The sequence below is a fragment of the Marmota marmota genome, unplaced genomic scaffold (assembly GCF_001458135.2).
Source record: "Marmota marmota marmota unplaced genomic scaffold, marMar, whole genome shotgun sequence".
Lineage (NCBI taxonomy): Eukaryota > Metazoa > Chordata > Mammalia > Rodentia > Sciuridae > Marmota > Marmota marmota.
The window spans coordinates 4666603-4692822 of NW_025999982.1; the positions used below are offsets into that span (position 1 = coordinate 4666603).

The window sequence follows — 26220 nt, forward strand, 5'->3', positions numbered from 1 at the left end:
AGGAATAGGTCTGAAGATCAGTAAGGGCAAAGGACACTGGTGGGGACTACAGCAGGACTGTGGGCTCCCCAAGGAGAGGATTGTTCAGCAGTATTTTTTTGCGGGGGTGGGGTACCAGGGATTAAACTGGGGGGGGGGCACTTGACCACTGAGCCAAATCCCAGCCCTATTTTGCATTTTATTTAGAGACAGGGTCTCACTGAGTTGCTTAGTGCCTGGCGTTTGCTGAGGCTGGCTTTGAACTCTCAATCCTCCTGCCTCAGCCTCTTGAGCTGCTGGGATTACAGGTGTGTGCCACTGCGCCCTGCTCATTAGTAGTCTTGGTGAAGATGTTTGTGGGAACTGGAAGGGTCCTTCTGAAAAATACAGTTTGGGCATTCAGAATTTATGACTATTCCATACCTCTGAGGAATGTCTGGATATATTGACAGAACTACTTTAAATGATCTGGAGCAGTGGCTCCATCCTTGTCCCTCTTGGAAAGGTCTCAGACACTGCTTCTTGTAGTATGCTGAAGCCATCCTGGTCTCCCTGTCATGGATCTTTGACTTACATGCTTGGCTGCTTTTCCCGCCTCAATTTTGCCCTCAGAACCCATCAAGCCTTCGTTGTATCTGATCTTGGAATTTAAAATTGGAAGAAATTTTGAGATTTATCTATTAAACTCTTTTCCATTGCCTTTTCCATGTCTCTTGGGAGACCCTAGGAAAAGGATAGGAACACCCTGTTTCCCAGAGCAGCCCATCAAAGCATGAGAACATTCTTCCAGGCATCTTAAGAGATGACTGCCTCCCTTTCCTGCCTGCCTGCTAGTTGTGGCCTCTGAAGTTGCTTGGACTTTTTCCATTTCCATGTGAAAGCCTTTTGGGTATTTTAAGCAGCATTCCTGTTTGTCCATTAGGCTAAGCAGTCTGCGTCTCCTTTGCCGGTCCTCATGTATTCTGCACTCTAAGCAACAGAATAAGAGACATAAGTACCCAGGCCCTAGCAGGGTTTTTCTTCTGTGGTATTGTTGCCAGCAATTAAAGTCTCCTGGAATTAATAAGAGGTTCTCTTCCCCTTTCATTAGAAGAGGTAGAATTCTAGTTACTTCTCTTAAATTAGTCCCTTTCTAGGGACAAGTCCTACTAACCAAAGAGCAAGAAGGGCATGAGGCGCAGGGACTGGTCATTTCCCATGTAGTTTTTCTTGCTGTCTGGATTTGGGAGGAAGGAGGAAATATGGACACAGGCTACACATAATTTGCCAGAATCAATGAGAAGGACTTTTTTTTCTATTTCAGGGTACCCTACCTGTAAAGAAAAAATTAAGAGAAGACCTGGTGGTCGGTCTGAAGTTATCTATAATTATGTGCAGCGCCCCTTTATACAGATGTCCTGGGAAAAGGAAGAAGGAAAGAGTCGTCATGTGGATTTCCAGTGTGTTCGAAGCAAATCTCTCACTAATCTGGTAGCTGCTGGGGAGGATGTCTTGGAGGACCAGGAGATATTAATGCACCACCCACCCCAAGTGGATGAACTTGACCGGCTAAATGCCCCACTTTCTCAGATGGCTTCTAATGACTTTCAAGATTAGGGTGTGCTGTGAGCCCACCCCTCACCAGAGCTCTTCTCTGTCTGGAATGCCCTCAGCTAGGCCTCCCTGTCCTCCCCGTCATCTGTCTCATCCTGAGTAGGAGACATGCTTCTCCCCCATTATTTCCTTTCCCCCATAATTAACGTGTCCTCTGCAGTAAGTCTGTGCTTCTGGCAAGGAATGAAGAAGCACGCTTTAGTAATTAGGCTACCAATTTTGCAGCAGCCCTGGTAACTTGAAAAATTTTGGTCTGGTGCTGTTCACTGAGTTTCTGCACAACTGCAAAAGCAGGAAAGGAAGACAAGACCTGTTGCCTCATATTAAGCAAAGAAGTCCTCGTCCTTTGTGCTCTGTGGTTTTTGTTTTGTTTTATATTAGGTAAATTGCTTAGCAGCAAAGGGACCAAACCTAAAATGAGACAATCTCTTGTAAATATGGGCACTAGTGAGATGCTCACTAGAGGTTAATGAAATGCCATTCCTGGGGCCCTCTACGCCCAGATTGCAACTAGGAAAGCTAGGCTCACTCAGAATGTCTAAAAGAAATTCTTAAGAGCTAAAGTTAATTTTTTTTGTCTTACTAATGCAATGAACAATCCAAAGCCACACAAGACAGGTTCTTTGGCAGAAAGAATAATAATGACAGGGGTATAAGAAACCTTTTTAGCTTCAGCATTTATGAACCTAGATAAATGGATAATTCATTTGGAATGAAACTCAAAAATCAAGTAGAAGCTCCTCTCCAAATCAGGCCAGTCAGATTATCCTGGAGCGGATTCTGTGTGAAGTCACAGGTCTTGGTGCCCTAGGGCAGCCCTTTGCTGTGGGTGTGCCAGGGGAAACTGAGCTATGACTTAAAGGCCTTCATGATGAGGCCAGAAATTTCTCTAAGTGCTCGGTATCTTGTGTGTGTGTGTGTGTGTGTGTGTGATACTGGGGACTGAACTCAGAGGCCCTCCACCACTAAGCTGTATCTCTAGTCCTTTCTTTTTAAGTTTTACTTTGAGACAAGGTCTCACTGAATTGCCGAAGCTGGCCATGAATTTGGAGTCCTCCTGCCTCAGCCTCCCAGGTCACTGGGATTATAGGCGTGTGCCTCTTCTCCCGGCAGTGCTCAGTATCATAATAGAAAGATTTATAAGAGCTCCAGAGAGAAGGCATTTGTGATAAATCGGGTGGGAAAACTCACGTGCAGGATTTTCCAAATTTGTTCTTGTCCCATGGAATTTTGGTGTATCAGTAAAGTTCAGTTTCTGAAATAGCCCGTTAGTTGCTCACACACTGGGTAAGAAAACGATATTAATGTTCCCAGTGGAAGGCAAGTCAGGCCTGGCTGCTTTGTTGGATTTCTCAGCTCTATTAACAGTGGATGGTGGTTGACAATGCAGATTGCTCTCCCCAGCCCCCACCTGCCTCTGGCACCCTGTGGCTAGTAACAGCAGGGCTGAATTCAAGAGTCCAGCACCAGCTGGAAGTGTTTGGGAATTATCTTCCATTTTCTGTTAGAAGTTGACTTTCCATTTCCCGCCCTGGGCATTTACCCATCACTTATTTTGCACAGGCAGGTTCCTTCAAGTTGTTTAAGGTAAGAACATGACTCGTTTTCTTAAATTCCATTCCCATGCAGCTCTATAGAGCAGGCTCCTCGATTCCATTTGACTACCCAAGTCACAGTCCTCCACACACCAAGTCGGGTGTTGAGCTCCCCTGTCTCCAGGATTGAAGAACAAGAATGTTCTGAGGCAACCAGCTTCATGGGGGAATGAGTGCTGTTTCTCACTTGGAAAAAGCAGTAGTGAGGGGTTAAACTGAGCTGTCCCTCACCTGGAGTTCTGATAACCATTGGTGTCTATTTTTGTAAGACGAATGGTCAGGGATAAGGGAAAGGTTAGGGTTCTTTGTAGCCAGGAATTAGTGTTTCTGTGAAACTAATTGGCTCATATTTGAAGTCACCTTACTGGCACCACATTCACATCCACTAGCAGCTGAGCAGCTCAGGGAAGTGTTGAAGGGTGCTTCCCAGCAGATTTACATGCCATTACAAAGCAGATATGAATTTTCTGACATTTGTGTATTTGTGATGTAACTTCTCCTGAGTTCTTGTGTTGTTATCTGAGTGTAAACACGCCCCAGCTAACACCTAATTAGTTCATGCTTAGGTGAAAAAGGTGATCAGAGTACAACATGTACTTGGTACTTTGTTCTGTGTTGTTCATTCCCTCAAGCTTTTGAGAGGCAGATCGCTCCACTCCCAGAATTGCAGGTTAACATGCATTTGGCCCCAACCAGTGGGGTTGAGGAAGTGGAAATCTGCGAGGATTAATCTGTTAGTGTCACCAGGTGGTGGTCACTAAGGGAAAAACTGGAACCACAGATCCCTGCTGGTAAAGGGGGAGGTTTTTTCCTGCATCCCTCCCAACTCCAACTTAGACCACAGCATCATTGTCATTTGGTGGCTCCCCTTAGCTGTGCCTGTCCCAGGGTTGGGACATTCCGCAACGGCAGGACTTCTCAGTCCTCTTGGGAACAAAGGCTGGGTTGCCATCATCCCCTTGAGTCAGTTACTGGCCAGTCAGGTAAGAGGTGTTTCTCCCTAATAGAAAAGGTGGAAGTTGGGTTTGGTGTCTTTTCTAAGTGCCTAAATAAGTAAGCCAGGCTGTTTATACAGACAGATTTTCATAAGCAAAATGGTTTGACCCACAGTTTCAGAGCATCTCAGCAAGCCAAGGTGAACCTGGGTCTGAGTTTAAGACTCCTGGGTTCGTGTCTGCATCATACCTTGTGTAGCTGGTGAGAAAGAGCCATTGAGGAGCTGGAGAGGGAGCCAAGAGCTGATGTTAAAATGTGTTAGAGGAGTTCGTGGTTTCTCCAAAATAGAAGAAAAGTGTTGAAGGAGTGACAGCAAAAAGGGTAAGGAAGACAAGTAGCTGGATTTATAGCACAGTATCCAGTGGCTAGAATTATTTAAAATTAAATCTCAAGAGGACAGCATGATATCTAATGAATTCAGGTCTATGAAAATACTGTGGAGTAGGCCCAGGGGGAGAGAGATCTATTTTCAAATAGTGTAACAAAGTGTCTGTCATCAAAACAAATATTCAGAGCACCGGCTTTAACTCAAACTGTCATAAAGTGTGATGTGGAGTCCTTGAAAATCAAGTATTTGTAAGTAACACATTCAATGCCACTTCTTGCCATCACTTTGAAACTTAAAATGGGCAGAGTGAGCTCGAAGCAAATCTGATGCTTTCATGGGAGATGGAGCCACGTTTGTGTTCTGGAAGGGATCACCTCTGGGGAGAATCACACTTTCTTCTAATGGCAAAATGCTTGTAGGTTTTGCCTCTTTACTTTGTATTTACTTCTCAAGTTGCACTTGTTCACCTACCAGTGTTTACGAAATCCTATATTTGGGATGCTTTTTCTATAATAAAATATTATCATTTGTGTGCCTGTTTTTTTTTTTTGGAAAAAATAAAATCACAAAGCAAGACACCAGCAGGATAGGAAAGGGTGGCACTGGGATGAGCGAGCAGAGCCTGCTTTCCTCCGTCCCGGGCCTCCCCTGGACCTCCGTGAGCCCTCTCGATCTGCCTCTCTTTGCTGGTTAATTTGCACTCAAGACCTCTGGGCACTCAAATCCTGACCCTCTATTTCTTTCTGTGATTTGGCCCCACTCTAGTCAAAAGTGCTCACTCAGCCCTACTTGGCCCGGAGCTTATTGGCACTAATAACCTAAAGGTTGAAAAGCAAGCTGTGCACCCCGCAGCAGGCTGCTATTTTACCAGATGGCCCAGGAGTTTAAGAACATGCCCTCCTGGGCTCAGTGGTTCACACTTGTAATGCCAGCTCCTCAGGAGGCTGAGGCAGGAGGGTTGCAAGGACAAGGTCAGCCTGAGCAATTTAGAGATCATATCCCAAAATAAAATTTTTTTAAAAAAGCGTTGGGGGTGTAGCTCAGTGGTAGAGTGTCCCTGGGTTCAACCCCCATAGTCACATAACAAAAGAATGCACCTTGAAGACAGCCGATTGAATGTTTTGTGCCTGACTGTAGCCATACACCGACTGGACACAGTTTCTCCCTTCAAGGGGCTTTTATTGTCATGTGGAGCAGACCTGCAAATAGTTCAGGTCACTTAAGAAGTCCAAAAGAATGGAGGTGTCAGTTTTTACTTAGAGGAATATAAAAAAGACTTCCGGAAGTCACTTGTGAACCAAATTGTGGAGAACTGCATGAGGGGAGGAAGTATTCTAGGCTAGCTCAGATACATGCTCGGAGGTAAAATAATAGCTTGTCATCAGGGAAAAGGATGGGATGGTACAGAGATGTGGGCAGAGTAAGGAGAGACTCTAGCTCGAAGTTGGACTCCATTAATAGGAGCCCTAAAGGGTTTTTAGGCAGAATGATGAGCCAGACTTGGAATCTAGAATTTCTTTGGCAGCAGGGAGAACACATTAGAGAGGGGAGGACCAGACACAAGGAGGCCTGTGATGAACCACATAAGGAACAAGGAGAGGCACTGGCAGAATGGATGGCCATGCCCTGAACTCAGGCGCTTACTGAAGACAGCCTTATTTGGAGGCTCCAAACTTTCTGGCTTGGACATCTGGGTAGACGAAACTAGAATTTTCTGAGCCTACATGACGCCTTGCAGGGGCTGTTTCTGGCAGAGTTCTGAGAAGGGACCTAGGTAAGTTGGGTTAGAAGATAAGACCTCAATTAAAAAGTGGTAGCTAAAGCCACAGCAAGGAGAGCACACATTTAAGTGGTGGGGAAATGGACTAGAGAAGGAAGGGTGGGGAGGAAAACTGAAAAAAAAATTCAACAGTGTAAGTGCAGCAGGACAGAGGAGAACACGGGGCGGGGGGGGGGCATTGTAAGTGAACACCAAGGACCAGGGGAATTATAAACCTTAATGCTAGGGATGACTAACGTTTCACACGTGGGACAGAAACCAGACTGTGAGCTGGCATGGTAACACATGCCTATAATCCCAGCAACCTGGGAAACTGAGGCAGGTAGATAGCAAGTTTGAGACCATCCTAGGCAACTTAGCAAGACCCTGTCTCAGGAGAAAAGAAATCCAACTGAAATGAGCTGAGTGGGAGAGGGAAATGAGGAAGTGAACAGAAGTGCCTCGACCACAGGGAGCCACACTGCCAGGCCCCAGAATCCTGGACTGTGAACTTCTTTCCCATCAAATCACGACTACTTAGAATAAAACATCTCTGGGAAGCTTCCCTATGCCACTCAACTGAATTGGCTTTATCGGCACTGTCACCTCGACACCAATTTAATAACTTCACTGTTGATGCTACAGCTGGTGAAGCCCTTTAGTGTGGGAATCCTCACCTCCCACAGATCTGCAGTTCAAAAACATGATGAGCTCCCTATTGTGTCCCCAGAGCGCCCTGTACATCATGGACCTTAAACATTGTTTGAGCAAGATGTTTCTCTTCGGAAATAGAAATTTTAAAAAGTATCAAGGAGTCTGGGTTTTTTTTTTTTTTTTTTTTGAGACAGGGTCTTGCTAAATTGTCAGGGGTCTTGTTAGGTTGTTGTCAAACACGATCCGCCTGCTTCAGCTTCTCAAGTCACTGGGATTACAGGTGTGCCCCACCTTGCCCACTAAGAAGCCTGTTTTTCAAGTCAGTGGTTTTGATAGATCATTCTAGGGAAATGTATGCTAAGTAGGATATGAAAAGTACCACTCTGAATCCTTTGAGTTCAATTAAAAGTACCATTTGAGGGGCTGGGATTGTGGCTCAGCGGTAGAGCGCTCACCTAGCATATGTGAGGCACTGGGTTCGAGCCTCAGCACGACAAAAAAAAAAAAGGTGTGTCCAACTACAATCAACCAACAAATAAATAAATAGATAAAATACCATTTGGGTTACACACCTAGGTCCCAGAGAGAAAAAGAATGAAGTGATCCAGGAAATGTGCCTTCCAAGCAAATGAGTCTTAAGAAAAAGCACCAACAATCAATGGCAGGGGTCTCCTGTTATGAGTTTTGAAATCAGCAATGTGCTGATTAATCCTGAGTGAATTCATCTGAATTTTATTTTTGAAACTAATTCTAAAAAGAAACAGGTATTAAAACTTCTGATGCATTCCTGAATCAAAGACAGACTCAGGACCATCAATATTGTTTCATTTTAGTATGCACTAAAGCTTTACTAGTGTAACAATTTTATTTTCCAACTTCCCCAATGAAAGTAAGAAAGAGAATTAACTGTGAACAAGATCAACTGAACCAGCATTTCCTAAGTTGTTTCTTGGGACCCAAAAGCCTTGGAAAAACTACTAATTCTGGCTACTAAGTCTTTGCCCCTTCTTACCTATTTCTGAGGTTCCTTTACCCAGAAAGGGTCTAAGGAGTGAAACAGAACAGCACTGCTACAGCACACAGCCTCTCAGAGGCTGACCCTACTCTAATGGAAATGGAAGGCTAAGTCCCATCCTGTAATCTTGGGAGGGGAAAACAAAGGGTTGGGTTGTAAACAGCTGTGGAAAGGGCTCACTTGTTTTGTTTTTGTGGCGCTGGGGGTTGAACCCAGGCCTTTGTGCATGGGAGGAGAGCACTCGACCAGCTGAGCTGTATTCCCAGCCCCAAGGCCCCACTTTTGCACAGGTGCAGCACTTTCGCCAGCAGGTGTCTGTGACCTTGTTGCAAGGGGAGGGCCCACTCCCCGTAACCTTGAATGAGGGTGGAAAGAATATGTGCAGGGGCTGACAGAAGTCTTTAGAGGGACACCAATTCAGAAGGCTGGCTCCCTGGAAACCAAATCTGGCCCTAGCTTCCCTGAGACAGGACCGCACTTTGCATAGAGGACCACAGCGTACTGTTGTGATGTTCAACAACTAAGGGCTTAAAAGAAGCCACCAGTACTGTTCTGAATTATAAGACACTTTTGCTTTAAAACACATCACAGATTTCCACTACTGTTTTCACACAGTTTATTCAGAAGTTTAAATATTAAAACGTGGGTATTTCCCCCTAAAACAAATCACCCCCTGCCACTCCCCAGCACACATATGCTACTGGTACTCCTGCTACTTCTCCTTACCCTGCTTCCCAAACACTCTTGCAAAACACACTGTGGGTCAGGACCCCAACTATTTGGTAATACAAAGAACTACAATGTTACACAAAAGAATCTCATTTTCTTCCTTTCACAAACAGGCTATGAATGAAAGATTAAGGGTGAACACACTACCTCCATCCGGAGTAAAGACTTCTAGCATTCTTTTTTTTCTTCATCTAAGATGTTAAACCCAGGCGGTTTCACTTAAAACTGTAACTCTGATCCTCTACTCTTCTCTTCTCTTCTGAATGTCTAAGCTGGGCACTTCCCTTTCAAAGCTGACCTTCTCAACCTCGAGACTGAAGAAAGCAGTTTCCAGCTGCAGCTTAGCCATGATGCTCCACAACAGGCAAAGTTACCACACAGGTGCAAATGATGCTTTAATAGTTATCAAAACTTAAAACCAGAAATGAGTAATGCATTAATATGGAACCTCCACATTTTTCTGACACAGCAAAAGTCCTCTGAAGGTGGCAGCGCTGTGACAGAGAAGGCACTTGGTGCTAAAATTCAGAGGGTCTCTTGTGAGAGAATGCCACAGCAGAGGCCCAGTCAGCCTGAGCTGCAGGCGACCCTTTAGGGTGTGGGGGGAGTATCCCCCAGAAAGGCATCTGCAAAGGAAAAATTTGTAATCATGATTCCAAGGCAAAATGGCTACTTAAAGTTAGGAGAGGAAAAGACCAAGAGAGAAGACAAAACGATTGCACCAGGGATCGAGGAGTGAACCTTACAAGGACTTGTCAGCCAGCTGTGCACTTGTATTGAGCTGGTATCTTCAGCACTTCCAGGAGGTTCTGCAGACTTCACAGGAGCAGAACCTTTTAGCCAAGAGCTAAGTGCCCTCCTTGCTGTGATCCCAGAATACACTGAGTCCCTGCTGGCAGCATTTACAGGTATTGCTGGTTCATAGCAACATCCGTCTTAGGGATTTTCTGATACAGCCTGAAGACAATGTGAGGGTTTCCACTTGATCCAGAACTCCTTGGCAATGCCCAATGGCTTTTGGGGCCTTCTATGAGCAACAATGGATCAAGCTGTTGTTCTCCCATCAACACTCAGAAGAGCAGCATGAATCTTTTAGATGGGTGGGAAAAGGGAGATAAATCAGTGGTCTGAGGGTCTTTATCCTAGTACCATAAAGTGCACCATGAATGGAGGCTATGAAAAGCCACTTGTCCGAGGCTGAAGTATGGAGAGAAACTACCATCGCTGTCCAGTGGAATGGTGGGTCATTTCCCTCAGCCAAAATGTTGGCTGCTGAGACTGTCATTATTGCTTTATTTTCTTAGTACTACAGAACTTTTTACTGTAAAGAAAAAGAAATACTTGGTGGTCTTGGCAGATGGTGTGTCACCATATCACAGCAATTGGCTGATATTTAGGGAGTGTCCATAAGAATCTCAATAATGTTGGATGATGGCTGTTTTTCCCCTTCATTCTGATGAATTCAGGAAAATACAAAATTCTTTTTAAAACTTCTATCAAATTGGCTCATGATGCTTCTCAAGAAGCAAGACAACTGTTTATGGCCAATGTAGTAGAAATGGCTGTCACTGTTCTTTCAGATTTCAGATGCATTATGGAAGAAAATCCACTTACTATCACATTTCAGGAAATTTGACTATGACATATTGTAGGCCTCCATAAACTCTTTGGAAGCTCTTTCAAAAAAGTGTAAGAAGAAAACTCTGATGTTGTACAAAGAACCCTGCTCCACTCAGGATTCCATGACTAGGATCCTATTTTGCTGCTTTCATATAGGAAGGTATCGCCCCCCTTGCAGTCAGGCCTTCGAAGCGCTTGTAGGTGTAATTGATGAAGACCCAGTCTTTGTTCTTGTAGTCAGTCTCAGGGTGATTACTCGTGGCCACTGGGAAAGAAACAGAGGTGAGAGTTGAATCAGTCTTACCCCAATAGACTATTCAGTACTGAAGGTGTGTCATCCTGAACACACTGCAATTTCTACTTGGAAAATGTTGTTTTTCACTCTGCAAATGTTCTACATTTACTTATATGTTCTTTGAACCCCATATTTCTGCAGAAATATTTTTGAAGATTTATTTTCCCATTTCTGTCATATTAATCTACCTAATCTTTAATAAATAACAAAAGAATGGTTTATGACTTGCCCGCCGACTTGAGCAGTCTAGACATGGGAATTTTGTATTCATTTCCTTTTAACAAGGTCTCACCACTACCCAGCATTAGTATTGGAAAAATACTTACAAAGGATCTGAAGCACTGAAGTTCCTGTCCACGTTTTCTACCCTGATTTATAAACATTGTCCCAAAATTGGGGATGGGGAGGATAATGTGATTTTAAGGCTGCAGAGGTAATGCTGGTGGAATTACCTGTTGGCTTAAGAATATCAGATTCTGGAAACTCATCAAAGTTTGAGGTATCATCAATGCTTTTGATTTCAATAGATATCGCAGCCGGTCTCTCCCTGCCAGGAACAGACAAGCCAAAAGTTACTATGGTTAGTGTTCACATGGATATTGATCAAACCTTTCCCCCCAAAGACTCATGGTCTGACAGGGAAGACTATTCACTGTCAGAAAGCATTTATTTTCTCTGAAAAGCTCATGAATGCTGACCAAATGACTGCATTCAAACAAAATCATTATTTTTATTTTTTGGGTTCTGGGGATTGAACCCAGGGGCGCTTAACCACTGAGCCACATCTGCAGCACTTTTTAAATATCTTATTTAGAGACAGGTTCTCTCTAAGTTGCTTAGGGCCTCACTAAATTGCAGAGACTGGCTTTGTACTTGTGATCCCCATGCCTGTCATACCAGCCTCATCTCCCGAGCGGCTGGGATGACAGGCATGTGCCACTACAGCCAGCAACAAGGTAACTTTAATAATGGTGCCAACCAGTGAGTGGGTTAAAAGATATGGCAAAAGAAAGGCAAAATGAAAATCACAAGAATGCAACCAGAATACATGTATTAAATAAAATGACAAGTTCCTCACCTTCTGTTTAGCAAGCTGCAAGTGCTGAGTGAGAAGGTCTGTGGCTACTGCAGGCCCGTGTTCTCACGGCCACTGGAAGCACCCTGCCCTCCACAGCCTCCCTCTCCTTCCCACTGGCACACCCCCACGCTCTGCTTTTGCCTCTATTTCCTTTCTCCATCTTCCAGGATTAGCCACTAGCCTGTGGGCAGGGACAATCTTGCTGGTGACCCTTAACACCAGAGAGGTTACATAAGAGCAAAGACAACATATTTCAAAATGGCTCCCTTTGGGGCTGGGGATGTGGCTCAAGTGGTAGCGCGCTCGCCCAGCATGCGTGCGGCCCGGGTTCGATCCTCAGCACCACATACAAACAAAGATGTTATGTCTGCCGATAACTAAAAATAAATAAATATTAAAAATTAAAAAAAAAAAAAAAAAAATGGCTCCCTTCACCAAGGGACCCAAAGTTCACTGGGCTTTATAAATAATTCTGGATTCAATATATTCCATAGCACATGGCTGATGAGGCCCAACTCCCCATCTCCACAATGAATAAAAATCCAGAAAAGACTATGTTTCTAAGCAGCTCTCTTCCTTTACATAGCTTGCCAAAGATGATTCTTCCTAATCAATACTAAGCAAATTATGAACTTTCAAAAATAATCCTGAATATGAGTATACCTGATATGTTCCCAGTCAACACCTTCAAAAAAAGAATTACTTTTGATTTCCTCGACTCCGGGGGCTCCAATTCTATGTTCCCATTCACAGCAGAACCTGGAAAAGATAGAGGACTTTCAGCACACCTCAAGGAGTTTCTTCAGGCAAAGAAAAAAATAAACTCTCCTCTTCCTCTTTTTTTTTTTTTTTTGTTTGTTTTCAAGAGAAGAATGGGGAAAAGCAGGGATCAGACCCAAAGATAATGAAAAAAAGCCTGAGGAGGTGGAGGTGGGGGAATGTTCTCTGATACCTCAAAATTAGATCCTTGGCTTTCTCAGAGATGGGAACTTCTGGAGGAAAAGTCAGAGTTTCTTTCCAGTTCATCACCTTCTTGTATGTCTCCTGAGGGGTCTCAGAACAGAAAGGTGGGTAGCCTGTAATAAAAAGGGAACTTTGGAGCTTTTATATCCCAGAACTTGGAATCTGACTGAAATTATCCTCCTTGACACAGTTCCACATATCGTTGAGGACCTGACACCTCTGTACGTCCATTCCTCTATAATAGTCAGGGTTTCCACTTATCCCAGAGACCAATTTTTCATCCTCCCCTCCCCCCACAAAAACTTCACTAAGTCTGAAGTGAAGTTATACTTTTGGTACCACTAGGAAGCCAGTAAATAGTTGCTAGGAAAAGAAAAAAGTGGGAATCACCCTGCTGACAGGATGAAATATCACCATTAAAAAATTACCCATTCTAGGAATACACTTGTATGGGTACAGTGCCAAAACAGCTGAATAGGAAAAAAGCATGGGCTTCAAAAGTGACCACCACGCCTCTTTTTTTGAGAAGTGCGGGCAAGAAGATAAACACTCACATACCCTGTGCCCCACTGGCCCTCCTTGAGGTACAGGGTGCCTTCCCCTGCACAGGCATCCCTCCATGTCCCACAGACAATGCAGCCCGATGACTCCACACCCAGCTATCCACACACTCACTCTCCTATGTTCAATGGCACATGGCCATCCCCACAGATGTGTCCCCTCTATACAGATATATATCCAAAGAAGTAGAGAGGTCAGAGGCCTCCCTGCTCGAAGGCTTTGAGAGAGGAAGGGGACATAGCAAATTCCAAGTGAAGAGTGAGGCAGTGCCCAGTTAGAACTCTGCACACACTAAGTGTTTAATAAATACAGTGCTAGAGATGTTAGACGGAGAGGATGAAAGCACAGAAGAAAAAAATAAATGATCAGCAAAGCAACCACAGGATGACAGGAAGTCTAAGAACATAGTAGAACACATTTGACTAAGAGTTCTCTATCTAGGAAACTTCACTTTGAAAGAAAAACGGGTCGAGGGGGGGCACCTAGATCACCCCCAAATAAAACAGAATCTAATATCAAACTAGAAGTGTTTTCTGGATGCACAGAAAATGTTCTCTGGAAGCATGCAACTTACCAATGAGCATCTCATACATGATCACCCCAAGCGACCACCAATCACACAGCTTGTTGTACCCGGTCTGCATGAACACCTCAGGAGCAATGTAGTCAGGAGTGCCTACTGTGGAGAAAGCCTGAAATACGTACCACACATCAGGGAGGCCAAGCCAGGGAAGGGGTTATGCAGAGTTCTGCTCTAGAGACCAAAGGCTACAAAAGCACCAATAGGAGCTGCCCTGAAACTAAATAAGCAGGAGAGTCTAGGAGCTTAAAGCAAGCTTGAGTTGCTAGGGTGCTTCCCATGATGAATAATAAAGCTTTGTTAATGAGGCAAAAGACCCTTCCTAAATATATCCAAAGCCTGTAATTCACTAGGTCACACGTATCTCTTTCATAACAATTAGTACCATAATTTACTATGATTAAATACAAAGCTCTGTACTTAATATGTGTATTCATCTATTTAAATCCTGACAAAACCTCTACAAAGAAGGACCTTATTAATGCAGTGTTGCAGATATGAACATTGAAATTCAAGATAGATTCGCCTAAGGCCTTAAACTTAAAATTAGTTATATGCTAGAGTGCTGTTCAGAAATTACATATCTTGCTCCAATTCCAATTATCCCTCTTTCTATCATACATATTGTTTGATTTGAGAAAACCATAAAGGAAAGCTTTATTATTAAAAGCTAACATTACACACTACAGATCAAAAGTTTATAAATGTCTCCTTACCAAACTTAATCATTTCTAGAAATAATTATTAGAGAAATATTTTCTTTACTTTTTTTTTTTTTTTGGGGGGGGGAGTACTTGGGATTAAACCTAGGAGCACTTTACCACCAAATTATATCCCTTTTTTATCTTAAGACAGGGTCTCACCAAGTTGTTGATGGTCTCACTAAATTGTTGTGGCTGGCCTCAAATTTGTGATTCTCCTGCCTCAGCCTCCGGAGTCTCTGGGATTGTAGGCATGCACCACCACACCTGGCTAGAGGAATATTTTCTAGAGTCCAGTATTCTGGTCTAATATACCAGGAATGCAAAATACTAAGAGGAAGTACAGTCAAAGTCTTCTGAAGTGCTTAGCATGTGAGTAAGGCTCAAGTCCAGGTGCTTTAAATACTATATAAGCTTTAAAATAAAAAAATAACAGCTGTGTTGTCTTTTTAAAATATTTATTATGATGGGGCTGGGGTTATGGTTCAGTGGTAGAGTGCTCACCTAGCACGTGCAAGGCCCTGGGTTTGATTCTCAGCACCACTTATAAATAAATAAAATAAAGTTATTGTGTCCAACTACAACTACAAAAACTAAATATTTTTTAAAATTTTATTATGAAATATTACAAACATACAGAAAAAAAGCAGACAATGCAACACACATCCCATAGTAGAGGTTAATAATCTACTCTATTTGTTGCAGTCATTTGTCTTTTTTAAATAAATGGAACTACAGAAACAATTAAAGCTCTGCCTTAAAAACCCATCCCTCTCTCCTCAATGAGGCAGAAACTACCCAGAAGTTGCTGTGCTGTTCTTATGTGAATGTGCTCATAAATTACACATGATTTCTTGTATAAACATTCAATAAGTGGTTTCATACTATACTGAGTTATTCTTCAGTATTACAACTTGCCTTTTTTACTCAACATTATGGTTTTGAGACCTATTCATGTAGCTCTAGTTCATTCTTTTCTCTGGGTATTATTTTCTGTTACAGAAATAAATCAAAATTGTTTTTATCCATTTTTCTATACATGGACACTTATATTGTTTCTAATGTTTCACTTTGACAACACCTGAGTAAACATTCTCTCAATATCTCCTTGAGCACTGTGCAAGAATTTCTCTCTATCATATACTAGAGATTGTATATTATAGTAGTTTTGCTGGGTCTTGGGTTACAAACATTTCAACTTAAAGAGCTAACTGCCAACTGTCCTCCAAAGTGGTTATTCCTATTGAAACTTAGGCGAGGGGATAAGTTGGTGCTATGCACCTTACCAACACTTGGCTTGGTCAAATTGTTAAAATGTTACCAATTTAATGAATATGAAATAAGACGTTTTAATTTGTATTTCCCTTATTTCTAGTAAGGCTGAGCACAGATTTATATGATAATTAACTATCTTATAGTCATTTTGTGAATTTCCTTTCATATATTTTGCCCATTAGTTTTTTTAGTAGTTCTTTTTCTTATTGATTCACAGGAATTTTTATGAATTCAGGACACTAATCCTTAATATAATCTCCTACTATGAAGCTTATTGCTTTTATAATGGTTTTATAAATGAAATAATATTTGCTACATATGAAAAATAAACATTGTCACATCCATACATATGGTACATACATGTGTAATTATTGAATTATGAGGCATAACAATGTAATGAACACCCATGAGTTCAACTAATAAACCAATGCCAGTATCATTAAAGCCAAACCTACACGCCACCCCATACCATCCTGTATCACCTCCTACCTACCTCTATTAATGTTTATCCTTCCTCTGCTTTTCAAAAGAAACTGAATTTTGTTACGTCTATAAATGAGATCTTCTTTAGTTTTGGTTTTGAGCTTTATAAAAATGGTATCATTGTATATGAAGGCTTCTGCTATTTGATTTCTCCTCCTGATGTTGTTTGTTTCTTTCTTTCTCTCTCTGTTTTTATGCTAGGGATTGAACTCAGGGGCACACTACCACTGAGCTACAACCTCAGCCATTTTTACATTTTATTTTAAGACAGGGTCTTGAAAAATTGCCCAAGCTGGTCTTGAACTTGCCATCCTCCTACCTCAGCCTCCTAAGCAGCTGAGATTACAGGTATGCACCACCTGCCTGACTCAATGTTGTTTTTAAAATTGATCCATGCTATCATAGGTAACAGTAGTTCAGTTATTTTCACTGCTATAAAATATTCTGTTCCAGATGTAACCATTTCCCTGGATTATTTTCAGTGTTTTGCTGTTAGAGAAAAGGCAATAAACATTCTTCTGTATGTCTCCTGGTGTACACATGCATTATCTCCAGGGCATGTGACAGTGGTAGAAGTGCAGGACTTCTGTACATCTGGCTTATCTTTTCATTTGTGTCTTTTGATATACAGAGATTTGTTTTCCTTTAAAAATAATAAAATGAATCAAAATTTTCCTATGTGATTTTTACTGCTTATATCGTTTAAAAACTCTTCCCTTGCTCTGGGAACAAAGATTTTGTCTTGTATTTTCTTCTAAAGTTTTATTTTCCTTATAGAGTTGTTTTTTGCATATTGTCAAGTAGGGATCTGTTTAGATAATCATACATTATGTTTTAAAGATACAAACACTAAATAAGAAATTTTTTTGGTTTTTGTTGTTTTGATTGTCTGGTTTTAGCTTTAAAGTCTGCAACATGGATTGTGTCCTCCCCCAAAATCAAAGTATTTTCATTCTAATTATAAAAATAAGAAACTATAGATACTCTTTAAATACTAGATTTATTCTAGCAAAGATGAATGTAAGTAAATCATTTTTGATCAAAGATCATAAAACCAGAGGTCTATTGCCACAAGAAAAGAATTCCTTTAAGATACAAAGGTGTTAAAAAAACTCTTGGAATTATAAAATATAGCTCAAACCTGTGACAGGAAGAGTGATTCTGTCCCTCTGGGAGCAGAGCCCTGCCATGGGGACTCTCTCATTTTCCTATACTTATTTCCTGCACTGTATGCATCAGATGGAGCCTTTCCAATCTGAGGACTACACCCATCCCAAATCTTTGTCTGTTTTCCATGTGGGGGTACCCTCCAACTCCAACCTCTTCAATCTATACCCTTTTTCATTTGTTGTCTGAGTATTTATAATGTCAATGAGAATGGTCATCTAGAACAGCACTATTGCTGCTTAACAGTGCTTTCAATCACACCATGTGTCCTAAACCTTATGACTTTCATTTCAGAGTTTTAGAAGTAACAAGGCAACTTCATTTCCTACTTAATCACTTCTATAAATTTCACACTAAAAATAAACTGACCAGGATTAAATATCTACATATGCATCATCTCTTACCTTGGTGGTTTAATAACTTCAAACTGATTCATACCTGTTACCTAATCAGTTACTGAGGCCTAAGGTTACTCAGGACCATGTCACAATTTAAAACATTACAGTAAGCAGCCAAGGAAGGAAGCTGAAACCTCTACTTACTATCTATCTATCTATCTATCTATCTATCTATTTATTTGGTATTGGGGGTTGAATCCAGGAATGGTTTAACACTAAGCTATATCCCCAAGTCCTTTTAACTTTTTATTTTGAGACAGGAGCTCACCAATTTGCTCAGGGCCTCTCTAAATTGCTAAGGCTGGCCTCCAATTTGTGACCCTCCTGCCTCAGGCTCCTGAGTTGCTGGGATTACAAGCATATGCCCACTATGCCCAGCACAAGCCTCTACTTTATGATTCCCAATGGACTAAAAAGCAATAGTCTTGGGGAAACAATTACACACATTAGGCTCAACCTGGAGGCAGTTTGTTTATTTAGGGAGCAGGGATTGAACCCTGGGGCCCTTAACAATTGAGCTATATCCTCAGCCTTTTTTTTTTTTTTTAAACTTTAGTATTTATTTATTTATTTTTTAGTTCTCGGCGGACACAACATCTTTGTTTGTATGTGGTGCTGAGGATCGAACCCAGGCCGCACGCATGCCAGGCCAGTGCGCTACCGCTTGAGCCACATCCCCAGCCCTATCCTCAGCCTTTTTAATGTTACCTAATGTTTACTTAATCAGTTATTTTTTGAGATAAGATCTTGCTAAGTATCTGAGGCTGGCTTTGAACTTGTAATCCTCCTGTCTTACCCTCCTAAACTGCAGGGATTACAGGCGTGCACCACCACATCAGGCAAATTTATATTAAGCATTAGTTAATATCAACCTTCAGCTTGGTAATAGCTGAATAAGATCATTTAGAAATATCATTAATTAACATCTGGAAGACTGGGAGACTGGGAGAAGGCTTTATTTTAAATTATGCAAAGAGGTAATATGAGGATTACCTTAACTTATACTTTCTCATTTCTATTGTGAATAGAGTACAAATTTAAAGTTTATTCAGACTTTCAAAAATCTTTTTTTAAAATTTTTTTTTGTAGTTGTAAATGAACAGAATGCCTTTATTTTATTTGTTTACTTTTATGTGGTGCTGAGAATCGAACCCAGTGCCTCACACAGGCTAGGCAAGTGCTCTCCCACGGAGCTGCAGTCCCAGCCCCTCAAAACTCTTTTTAAAGTGAAATTTAACTCCAAATATGGAAACTATGAAATCTCTTTCTTATGAATTTTAAGTGGTCACTAGTGAATCTGATATGACCATTTGGTATCTGTCAAGGAGCATAAAGCTTGTCTGGAATATAAGTACAGTTTAAGGCACTTCAACTTAATCACTCCCAATATAAATGTAAGCAGAGTAAACAAAGGTTAAATCCTAACCTGAAAGGACTGGGGGTAAAGCTCAGTGGGTAAAGCAGTTGCCTAACAGGCTTGAAGGCCCACGTTTTAGATATTCAGCAGTAACTAGAAAGAAAAAAAAAAAAATCATGAAGGATTCCTTACTTTTTGTTAGTTTCTAAAATATAAATGTCAGTCCCCCAAAAAGGCAAAGCTATCATTTCAGATCATCTTTTCAGTGGTGGATCGCAACATTAACTACACAGCAGAATCACCCAGGGTTATATATCACAGACCAAATGAGTCAGCATTTCTGTGGGTAGGACAACAAAGACATCAATAGGTTTTGAAGCTTCCCAAGTGACTCCTATGTATAGCCAATGTTAAGAATCACTGTTTTAAAGGTCTGAGTGGCGCACACTATATATAATCCTAGCAATTTAGGAGGTTGAGACAGAAGGATCAAAAGTCCAAGGCCAGCCAGCCTCAGTATCTTAGCAAGACCCTCAGCAACTCAGAGACCCTGTCTCAAAAAATAAAAAGAGCTGGGGGAGCTGGGGATATAGTTCAGTAGGTGGAGTGCTTGCCTCGCATACACAGGCCCTGGGTTCAATCTCCAGCACAGCACCCCCCTGCTCCCCCCCAAAAAAAATGCTGGGGATATAGCTCAGTAGTAAAGAGCCCTTGGTTCAATTCCCAGTACCAGTGGTGTGGGTGGGAGATGGTCACTGCTTTATACAGACATAATGGAAGCATTTGTCTGTATAAAGTATCTATTCCTGATACTCCCTAAACCTGAACAAACTATGGAAACAGGTTTCTACCACAGATAGAATTTAGAAGTTTAGAGTATCACAGTTTCTAAGGAAAGGAGACAGTGTTGCAACTAATTGTACTAAAGTTTCCCCAGGTTAATATTAGATAAAGACATCGAAGATTCATTTCAAGTTGGGTGGTAAAACATGCCTGTAATTCCAGCTCCTCAGGAAGCTGAGGCAGGAGGATCTTTGTTCAAGATCCTCTGTAACTTAGTGAGAGACCCTGTCTCAAAATTTAAAATTTAAAGGGCTAGCAAATGCCTATAATTTCAGCTACTCAACGAGACTAAGGCAGAAGGATTGCAAATTCCAGGCCAGCCTCTGCAAGACCCTATCTCAAACAAAATCATAAAAAAGGGCTAGGGATGTACCTTAGTGGTAAAGTGCCTCATGATTTGATTCCCAGCAAAAAAAAAAAAAAGAAGAAGAAGAAGAAAAGAAAGGATTAATTTAAGTTACTCCATCTTCAAAGGAGTAACAAAATCATCATAGTCTAAAGCCCACTGATAAGCTTCAAAAAATCAAAATAAATGCAAGCCCTTCCTCTGATTTCTTTCTTAATCCCCCAGGCTTCCATTTTCACAAGTGACTGACATCTACTTACTAGGTGACGCACTAAGTGAGTTAATAAAGGTATTACAGAGAAATCTAAGTCAGCATTTTACTAAGTCTGGCTGAACCACAAAGTATTTGGCAAACCTGCTAAATTACTATTATATATGCAGACAAGCAGAAGTTCTACCATTTATTAGATAAAATACACATATAATCATTATCCCAAAGTACAACACATATGTTGTACTTCAAACATGAACCAATTAATTAGCTACTGTTAATAATAAATTTTGGGCTGGGGTTGTGGCTCAGTGGTAGAGCACTTGCCTAGCATGCATAAGGCACTGGGTTCAATCCCAGGACCACATAAAAACAAAACTAAATAAACAAAATAAAGGTACTGTGTCCATCTACAACTAAAAATAAACGAAATAAAATAATAATAATAAATTTTGCCTAGATAACATTTCACTGGTGAAATTAAACTATGTAAATAATTTCCAACTATTAATGTAAATGGAATAAGGTTATACCATCAAGGTAAATGCAATAAGGTTACTTATTTTTAAGCTTGTGGGGCATAATTTTACATGTGTATATACTCAAACATAAAATAATAAAAATTTCTCTTCTAGTTCTCTCCAATTTTGATTACCAAGTACTTTTTTTTCCAACACAAAGTAAGAAAACATGAGGCCTATAAATTGAGGAGTCTTAACTTGCCTAAGTGAATTGAAATTTTAACAAGTTGAGAACCAATGCCTAAAAATTCAAGGTAGATATATGCACTTAACTTTCACTGCGAAATCTCCAGCTTAAATATAACCCCCTTCCCAGGGAAAAGTGGGATAGGAAGGAAAAGTATTGTCAACAACCTAAAAAGTCAGAATGAGGTGACCCACTGAAAATGTCACAATCGGGCTGGGGATGTGGCTCAAGCGGTAGCGCGCTCGCCTGGCATGTGTGCAGCCCGGGTTCGATCCTCAACACCACATACAAAACAAAGATGTTGTGTCCGCCAATAACTAAAAAATAAATATTAAAATTCTCTCTCTCTCCCTCTCTCACTCTCTCTTTAAAAAAAAAAAAAAAGAAAAGAAAATATCACAATCAAAACAACCCAATATTATCTGCTCTCCTTCAAGATTCCTTTTGGTGTTACCAACATAATCATAGCACTCTATTAAGGTAATCATAAAAGCAAGGGATATTCTACAAATATTTATCATGTGAAAATCCATGTATATTTTTTAAACTTATTCACACTTGGTCTGTAGCATTTCAAAAGCCATAGCTATTACTTACTAGCTGACGTCTGTTTCTTTTCCAGGTTTCTGCTTTCCTTTTGGAATTCATGTTCTGGAAAGCTACAAATAGAAAACCAGTTCTAATCAAAGTTTATATAAAAATGGTTACTATTGGAGGGGATACTCTGGTTCAAGTCATATGAGACCTAAGTTTTGTTTTTTTCTATCTTTATATAACAACTTCAGATGACACATTTCCCAGTAGGTCTGTAAGCCCAAATCAGAGGTTCTCAAGCATTACTAACTCAAAGAATCACATAACAAAAGCTGTAAACAGCACTTATAGGTGGATCATCTAGTCAGAGAGAACACACTAGGTCTTACTCTGAATTACAGGGAACTTAGCCTCAGAAACAAAGGTCCTGAAGTAGACTTAAAACATTCACTGTTTCTCAAAATTATCATCAAATTCCCAAGAGGAGCAATTGTTATATATGCAAGAATTTCTATGTTTAGGATACATTATTTGACATAAGCTTTTCTAGGATGAATTATAATTTAACTATGTAATCTTCAATGACTTGATAGCAATCAAATGTTCAAATAGAAGTAATTCTCATTAAGGTAACTTTTTTTTCCCCTGTCATGACAGAAAGAAGACCCTAGAATAAATCCAGTCTGGAGCTATTCCCAGGACCTTTTCCTTTACTACCTTTGCTTGCCTGCTCCAAATTCATCCCCAGAACCTGCCCAGTAGAGCTCAAAGAAAACTCTTTTCAACATCTGTCTTACCGTACCTGTTAGCATCATCTTGCCTCACCAGACAATGCTCTCCTATCTTTCCTGATGAATCTGGTTGCCAGGGAAAACAGCAATTCCACAAGGAACAAAAAAACCAATATCATTGTTAACACTTACTGAAATCGCTGGGGAGGCTATGGTTCAGATTCCTATAAAATTCTGTCCTATGTGCTTTTTTTAGTCCCGTGCAAAGGCCAAAGTCCGAAAGTTTCACATGGCCCTATGGAGAGAAGAAAAAAAGTGATGGGGATGAACAATTCTTAATTATAGAACAGAACATTATCTTCTGTACCTTCCAGTATTTATTACATCTCTATGGCTAAAGTATACTGCTTTTTTTTCCCCTTTTCTATTACAAAGAAAATTCTGTAATAACACTAAAAAGAGCACCTTGAATTCTACTATATAAATTTAAAAAGTCTTTATTTTTTCATATTATCTTTGGTTTTGTCCAAATAAATATAGGTTTTTAAACAGTTGAACCCTCCATAGCATCTGGAAACATTTTTACTACTTCTTTAATGAACACAGTGGCTATTACTAATGTCTAACGTCAATTGGCACAGTGCCTAATTATTACCTAACCATCCTAATACTTAACCATCCCAATTCTTAGCTCTCAGGTAATATGGATTTTAAGTACCCTATGATAGAGAGTTCTGTATCCCCAGCCCTAACCATACATAACACAGAGCACAACCTTAACGAAACAGTTGTTAAATGAGTAAATAAACAAATATTTGTTCATATAGCTTTTTCTCCTCTTGAATTATTTCACTGGGACAAATTCTAAAAAGTAAATTACTTAAAAGATAAAGGGAATAAATATTATTGCACAGTTCTTAATAAATGTTGCCATACCATATTTTTTTAAAGAGAGAGAGAGAATTTTTTAGTATTTACTTATTTAATTTTTTTTTTTAGTTTTCGGTGGATACAACATCTTTATTTTTATGTGGTGCTGAGGATCGAACCCAGCACCCCGCGCATGCCAGGCGAGCATGCTACTGCTTGAGCCACATCCCCAGCCCATATTCTTTCTTTAAATAATTTTTTTAATTGTAGATGGACACAATACCTTTCTTTTATTTATTTATTTTTATGTGATGCTGAGGTTTGAACCCAGTGCCTCACACATGCTGGGCAAGCACTCTATCACTGAGCCACAACCCCAGCCCAGCCATACCATATTCTAATCAGAAGCGTCTGACTTCTGATAATGCTTATCAAGGAAACTCACACTCCTATGAGTCAAACACCATGATCAGTGCTTTAATTGTGTTGTCTCATTTATAACTCTGACTCAGTCATTACATAGCTTGCTTGTACAACAGCAAAACCAAAACCAAAAATTAACTGGTGCTCTTTCCTGCCAGACCAGGATTACTTTACCTCTCCCAACACCCCTTATCTCATCTGAAAAATGGGATAATGATATCTTTCTGGCAGAAATGAGAAGTGATGTACATAAGGCTCAAAACACAACACCTAGCACACCATTAGCCCTAAGGAAAAAGCAGGTATTCCTGAGGTGGTGAATTTCTCTTCCCCCTTTACTGGGGAGTGAACTCAGAGCCTTATACGTTCTACTCAAGCACTCTACCACTGATGTATATCCCCAGTCCTTTTTATTTTTTATTTTCAAACAGGGTCTCACTAAATTGCCCAGGCTGGCCTTGAACTTGCAATCTTCTTGCCTTAGCCTCCTTTGTAGCTGGGATTACAGATATGCACCATCAGGCAACCTTTTAAAATTTTAAATAAATAAATGGGGAGGTGAAACCAAACACAGGAAAAAAAAAATGCTCAGGTCCCTACTCAAGGTCACAAAATCAGAAATGGTATGGCCAAGGTTTGAGCCCCAATGACTTTAATGTCTGTGGTTTTTCCATGATACCACCTTCTTTGAGGACATTCTCAGGCTTTAACATAAAAATTTCTCAGAGGACAAAGCCACAGGAGCCCTGCTCAGATAGATCAGGTTTTATTGTTTTATTTTAAAGGGAATTCCGTGTATGTGTATGTGCGCATGCACGTGTATGTGTGCGTGTGTGTGTATAACAAGATGAACTGCCAAACAAGGACAGCTTTGAGCTTGCTAACTTGGTATTTCTTTTTACAGATCTGCAAATAACTTGTTCTACAAGCCAAGAACACAGTTTAATTTGCAGTTCTCTAAATTACATGTTTTGCCTGGACACCTCTAAGAAAGAAGATGTCTAACAAAAAGATCAGTACATGGAGCAAATGCTATTCAAGCCCATACTTTTAGAAAATGCTATAGCTATTGTGGGCACACAGCAGAAACTCAGGACTTCTGCATTTTCACTCCTATAATCAATGTAGCTGAACATATAAATGAACTTGCTTATGAGAACATTTTATGACAAGTCTGAGCTAGCATAATAGGGGGCAAATCAATACCTTCCAGAATCCCCCACTTCAGCTAAATGAAGTCCCCAAGTTCTTGGCCTTCAACATGTTTGCTGGACATGACTGTGGACTAAGCATTAATGTGCCTGCAGTACAGGACCAGGACATGTGAACTCAAAACCACACGAGGTATGCCAGTGCTTTATTAAAAATATATCTTAGGAAGAGAAAAAAAAAAACCAAAAAACAAACAAACAAAAAAATATATATATATATCTTGGGGGGCTGGGGCTATGGCTCAGTGTAGAGCGCTTGCCTACCATCTGTGAGGCACTGGGTTCAATTCTCAGTACCACATATAAATAAATGAATAAAATAAAGGTAGATGTTAACGGACCTTTATTTTATTCATTTATTCACATATACATATATGCATGTATGTATCTGGGGTTGGGGTTGTAGCTCAGTGGTAGTATACTTGCCTAGCATGTGGGTTCGATTCTCAGTACCACATATAAATAAATAAAATAAAGGTCCATTGACAACTAAAAAAATATTTTAAATTATATATATATATATATTTGTGTATGGATATCTCAACTTAATGGCATAGGAAAATATCTCCATAGCATTAATATTTTAAAAGCAGAATTCTAAGCTATTTACATGGATGCTAACTTTATATTAAGTTACACAAAGAGAAAGATATCAAAGCTATTAAAACAGTGGTAACCTTTCAGTGGCGAGATTATACATTATTTTTCTTCTTTATATTATTCAAATTTTCATTTATATGATTATTTTCATAATGAAGAAAAAAACTACTAACCAGAAGAAATTATTTGACAAGTCTCTTGATCTCTTAAAACAGAAAAACAAAGGGTTTCAAAGAAAGATAGAAATCTTCAGGACTTTCAAAGGCAAAAAAAATATAAAAAGACAGCAAGGAAGAAAAATACACTAGGTATAAAATTTACTTTTATACTTAGAAGAAAAATTCAGTTAAGATAAAAATTCTGCATAACATAAAACAACATTCTAAAATTTTAGAGCTAAAGAGACTTTAGAGCTTCTCTAGATCACTATGTTCACTATCTAGATGAAAACAGTGAGGTCTAGATAATAAGAGATTTGCTAAGGTTGGGCTGGGGTTGTAGCTCAGTGGTAGAGAATTTGCCTACTATGTGTGAAGCACTGGGTTCGATCCTCAGCACCACATAAAAATAGAATAAAGGTATTGTGTCCCCCTACAACTAAAAAAAATTTATATATA

General features: G+C 40.2%; 2 protein-coding genes across 13 annotated transcripts in view; one reads left to right on the top strand and one right to left on the bottom strand.

The window, feature by feature from the left end:
* Kctd20 (potassium channel tetramerization domain containing 20) overlaps positions 1-5023 on the top strand; it is a 33081-nt gene extending 28058 nt beyond the window's left edge. For all 7 annotated transcript variants that reach the window (XM_048805206.1, XM_048805203.1, XM_015487648.2 and 4 more), the window contains one exon: positions 1283-5023. In XM_048805206.1, coding sequence (XP_048661163.1) covers positions 1283-1575 — 293 coding nt within the window. In that variant the 3' untranslated portion in view covers positions 1576-5023. The remainder of the gene's footprint in view (positions 1-1282) is intronic.
* Positions 5024-8518: 3495 nt separating this feature from the next.
* Positions 8519-26220, bottom strand: part of Stk38 (serine/threonine kinase 38) — a 51110-nt gene continuing 33408 nt past the window's right edge. For all 6 annotated transcript variants that reach the window (XM_048805201.1, XM_015487651.2, XM_015487652.2 and 3 more), the window contains 7 exons: positions 22692-22794; positions 21832-21893; positions 13740-13857; positions 12594-12717; positions 12305-12400; positions 11016-11110; positions 8519-10533 (listed from right to left, as the gene is read on the bottom strand). In XM_048805201.1, the coding sequence (XP_048661158.1) occupies positions 10403-10533; positions 11016-11110; positions 12305-12400; positions 12594-12717; positions 13740-13857; positions 21832-21893; positions 22692-22794 (729 nt within the window). In that variant the 3' untranslated portion in view covers positions 8519-10402. The remainder of the gene's footprint in view (positions 10534-11015; positions 11111-12304; positions 12401-12593; positions 12718-13739; positions 13858-21831; positions 21894-22691; positions 22795-26220) is intronic.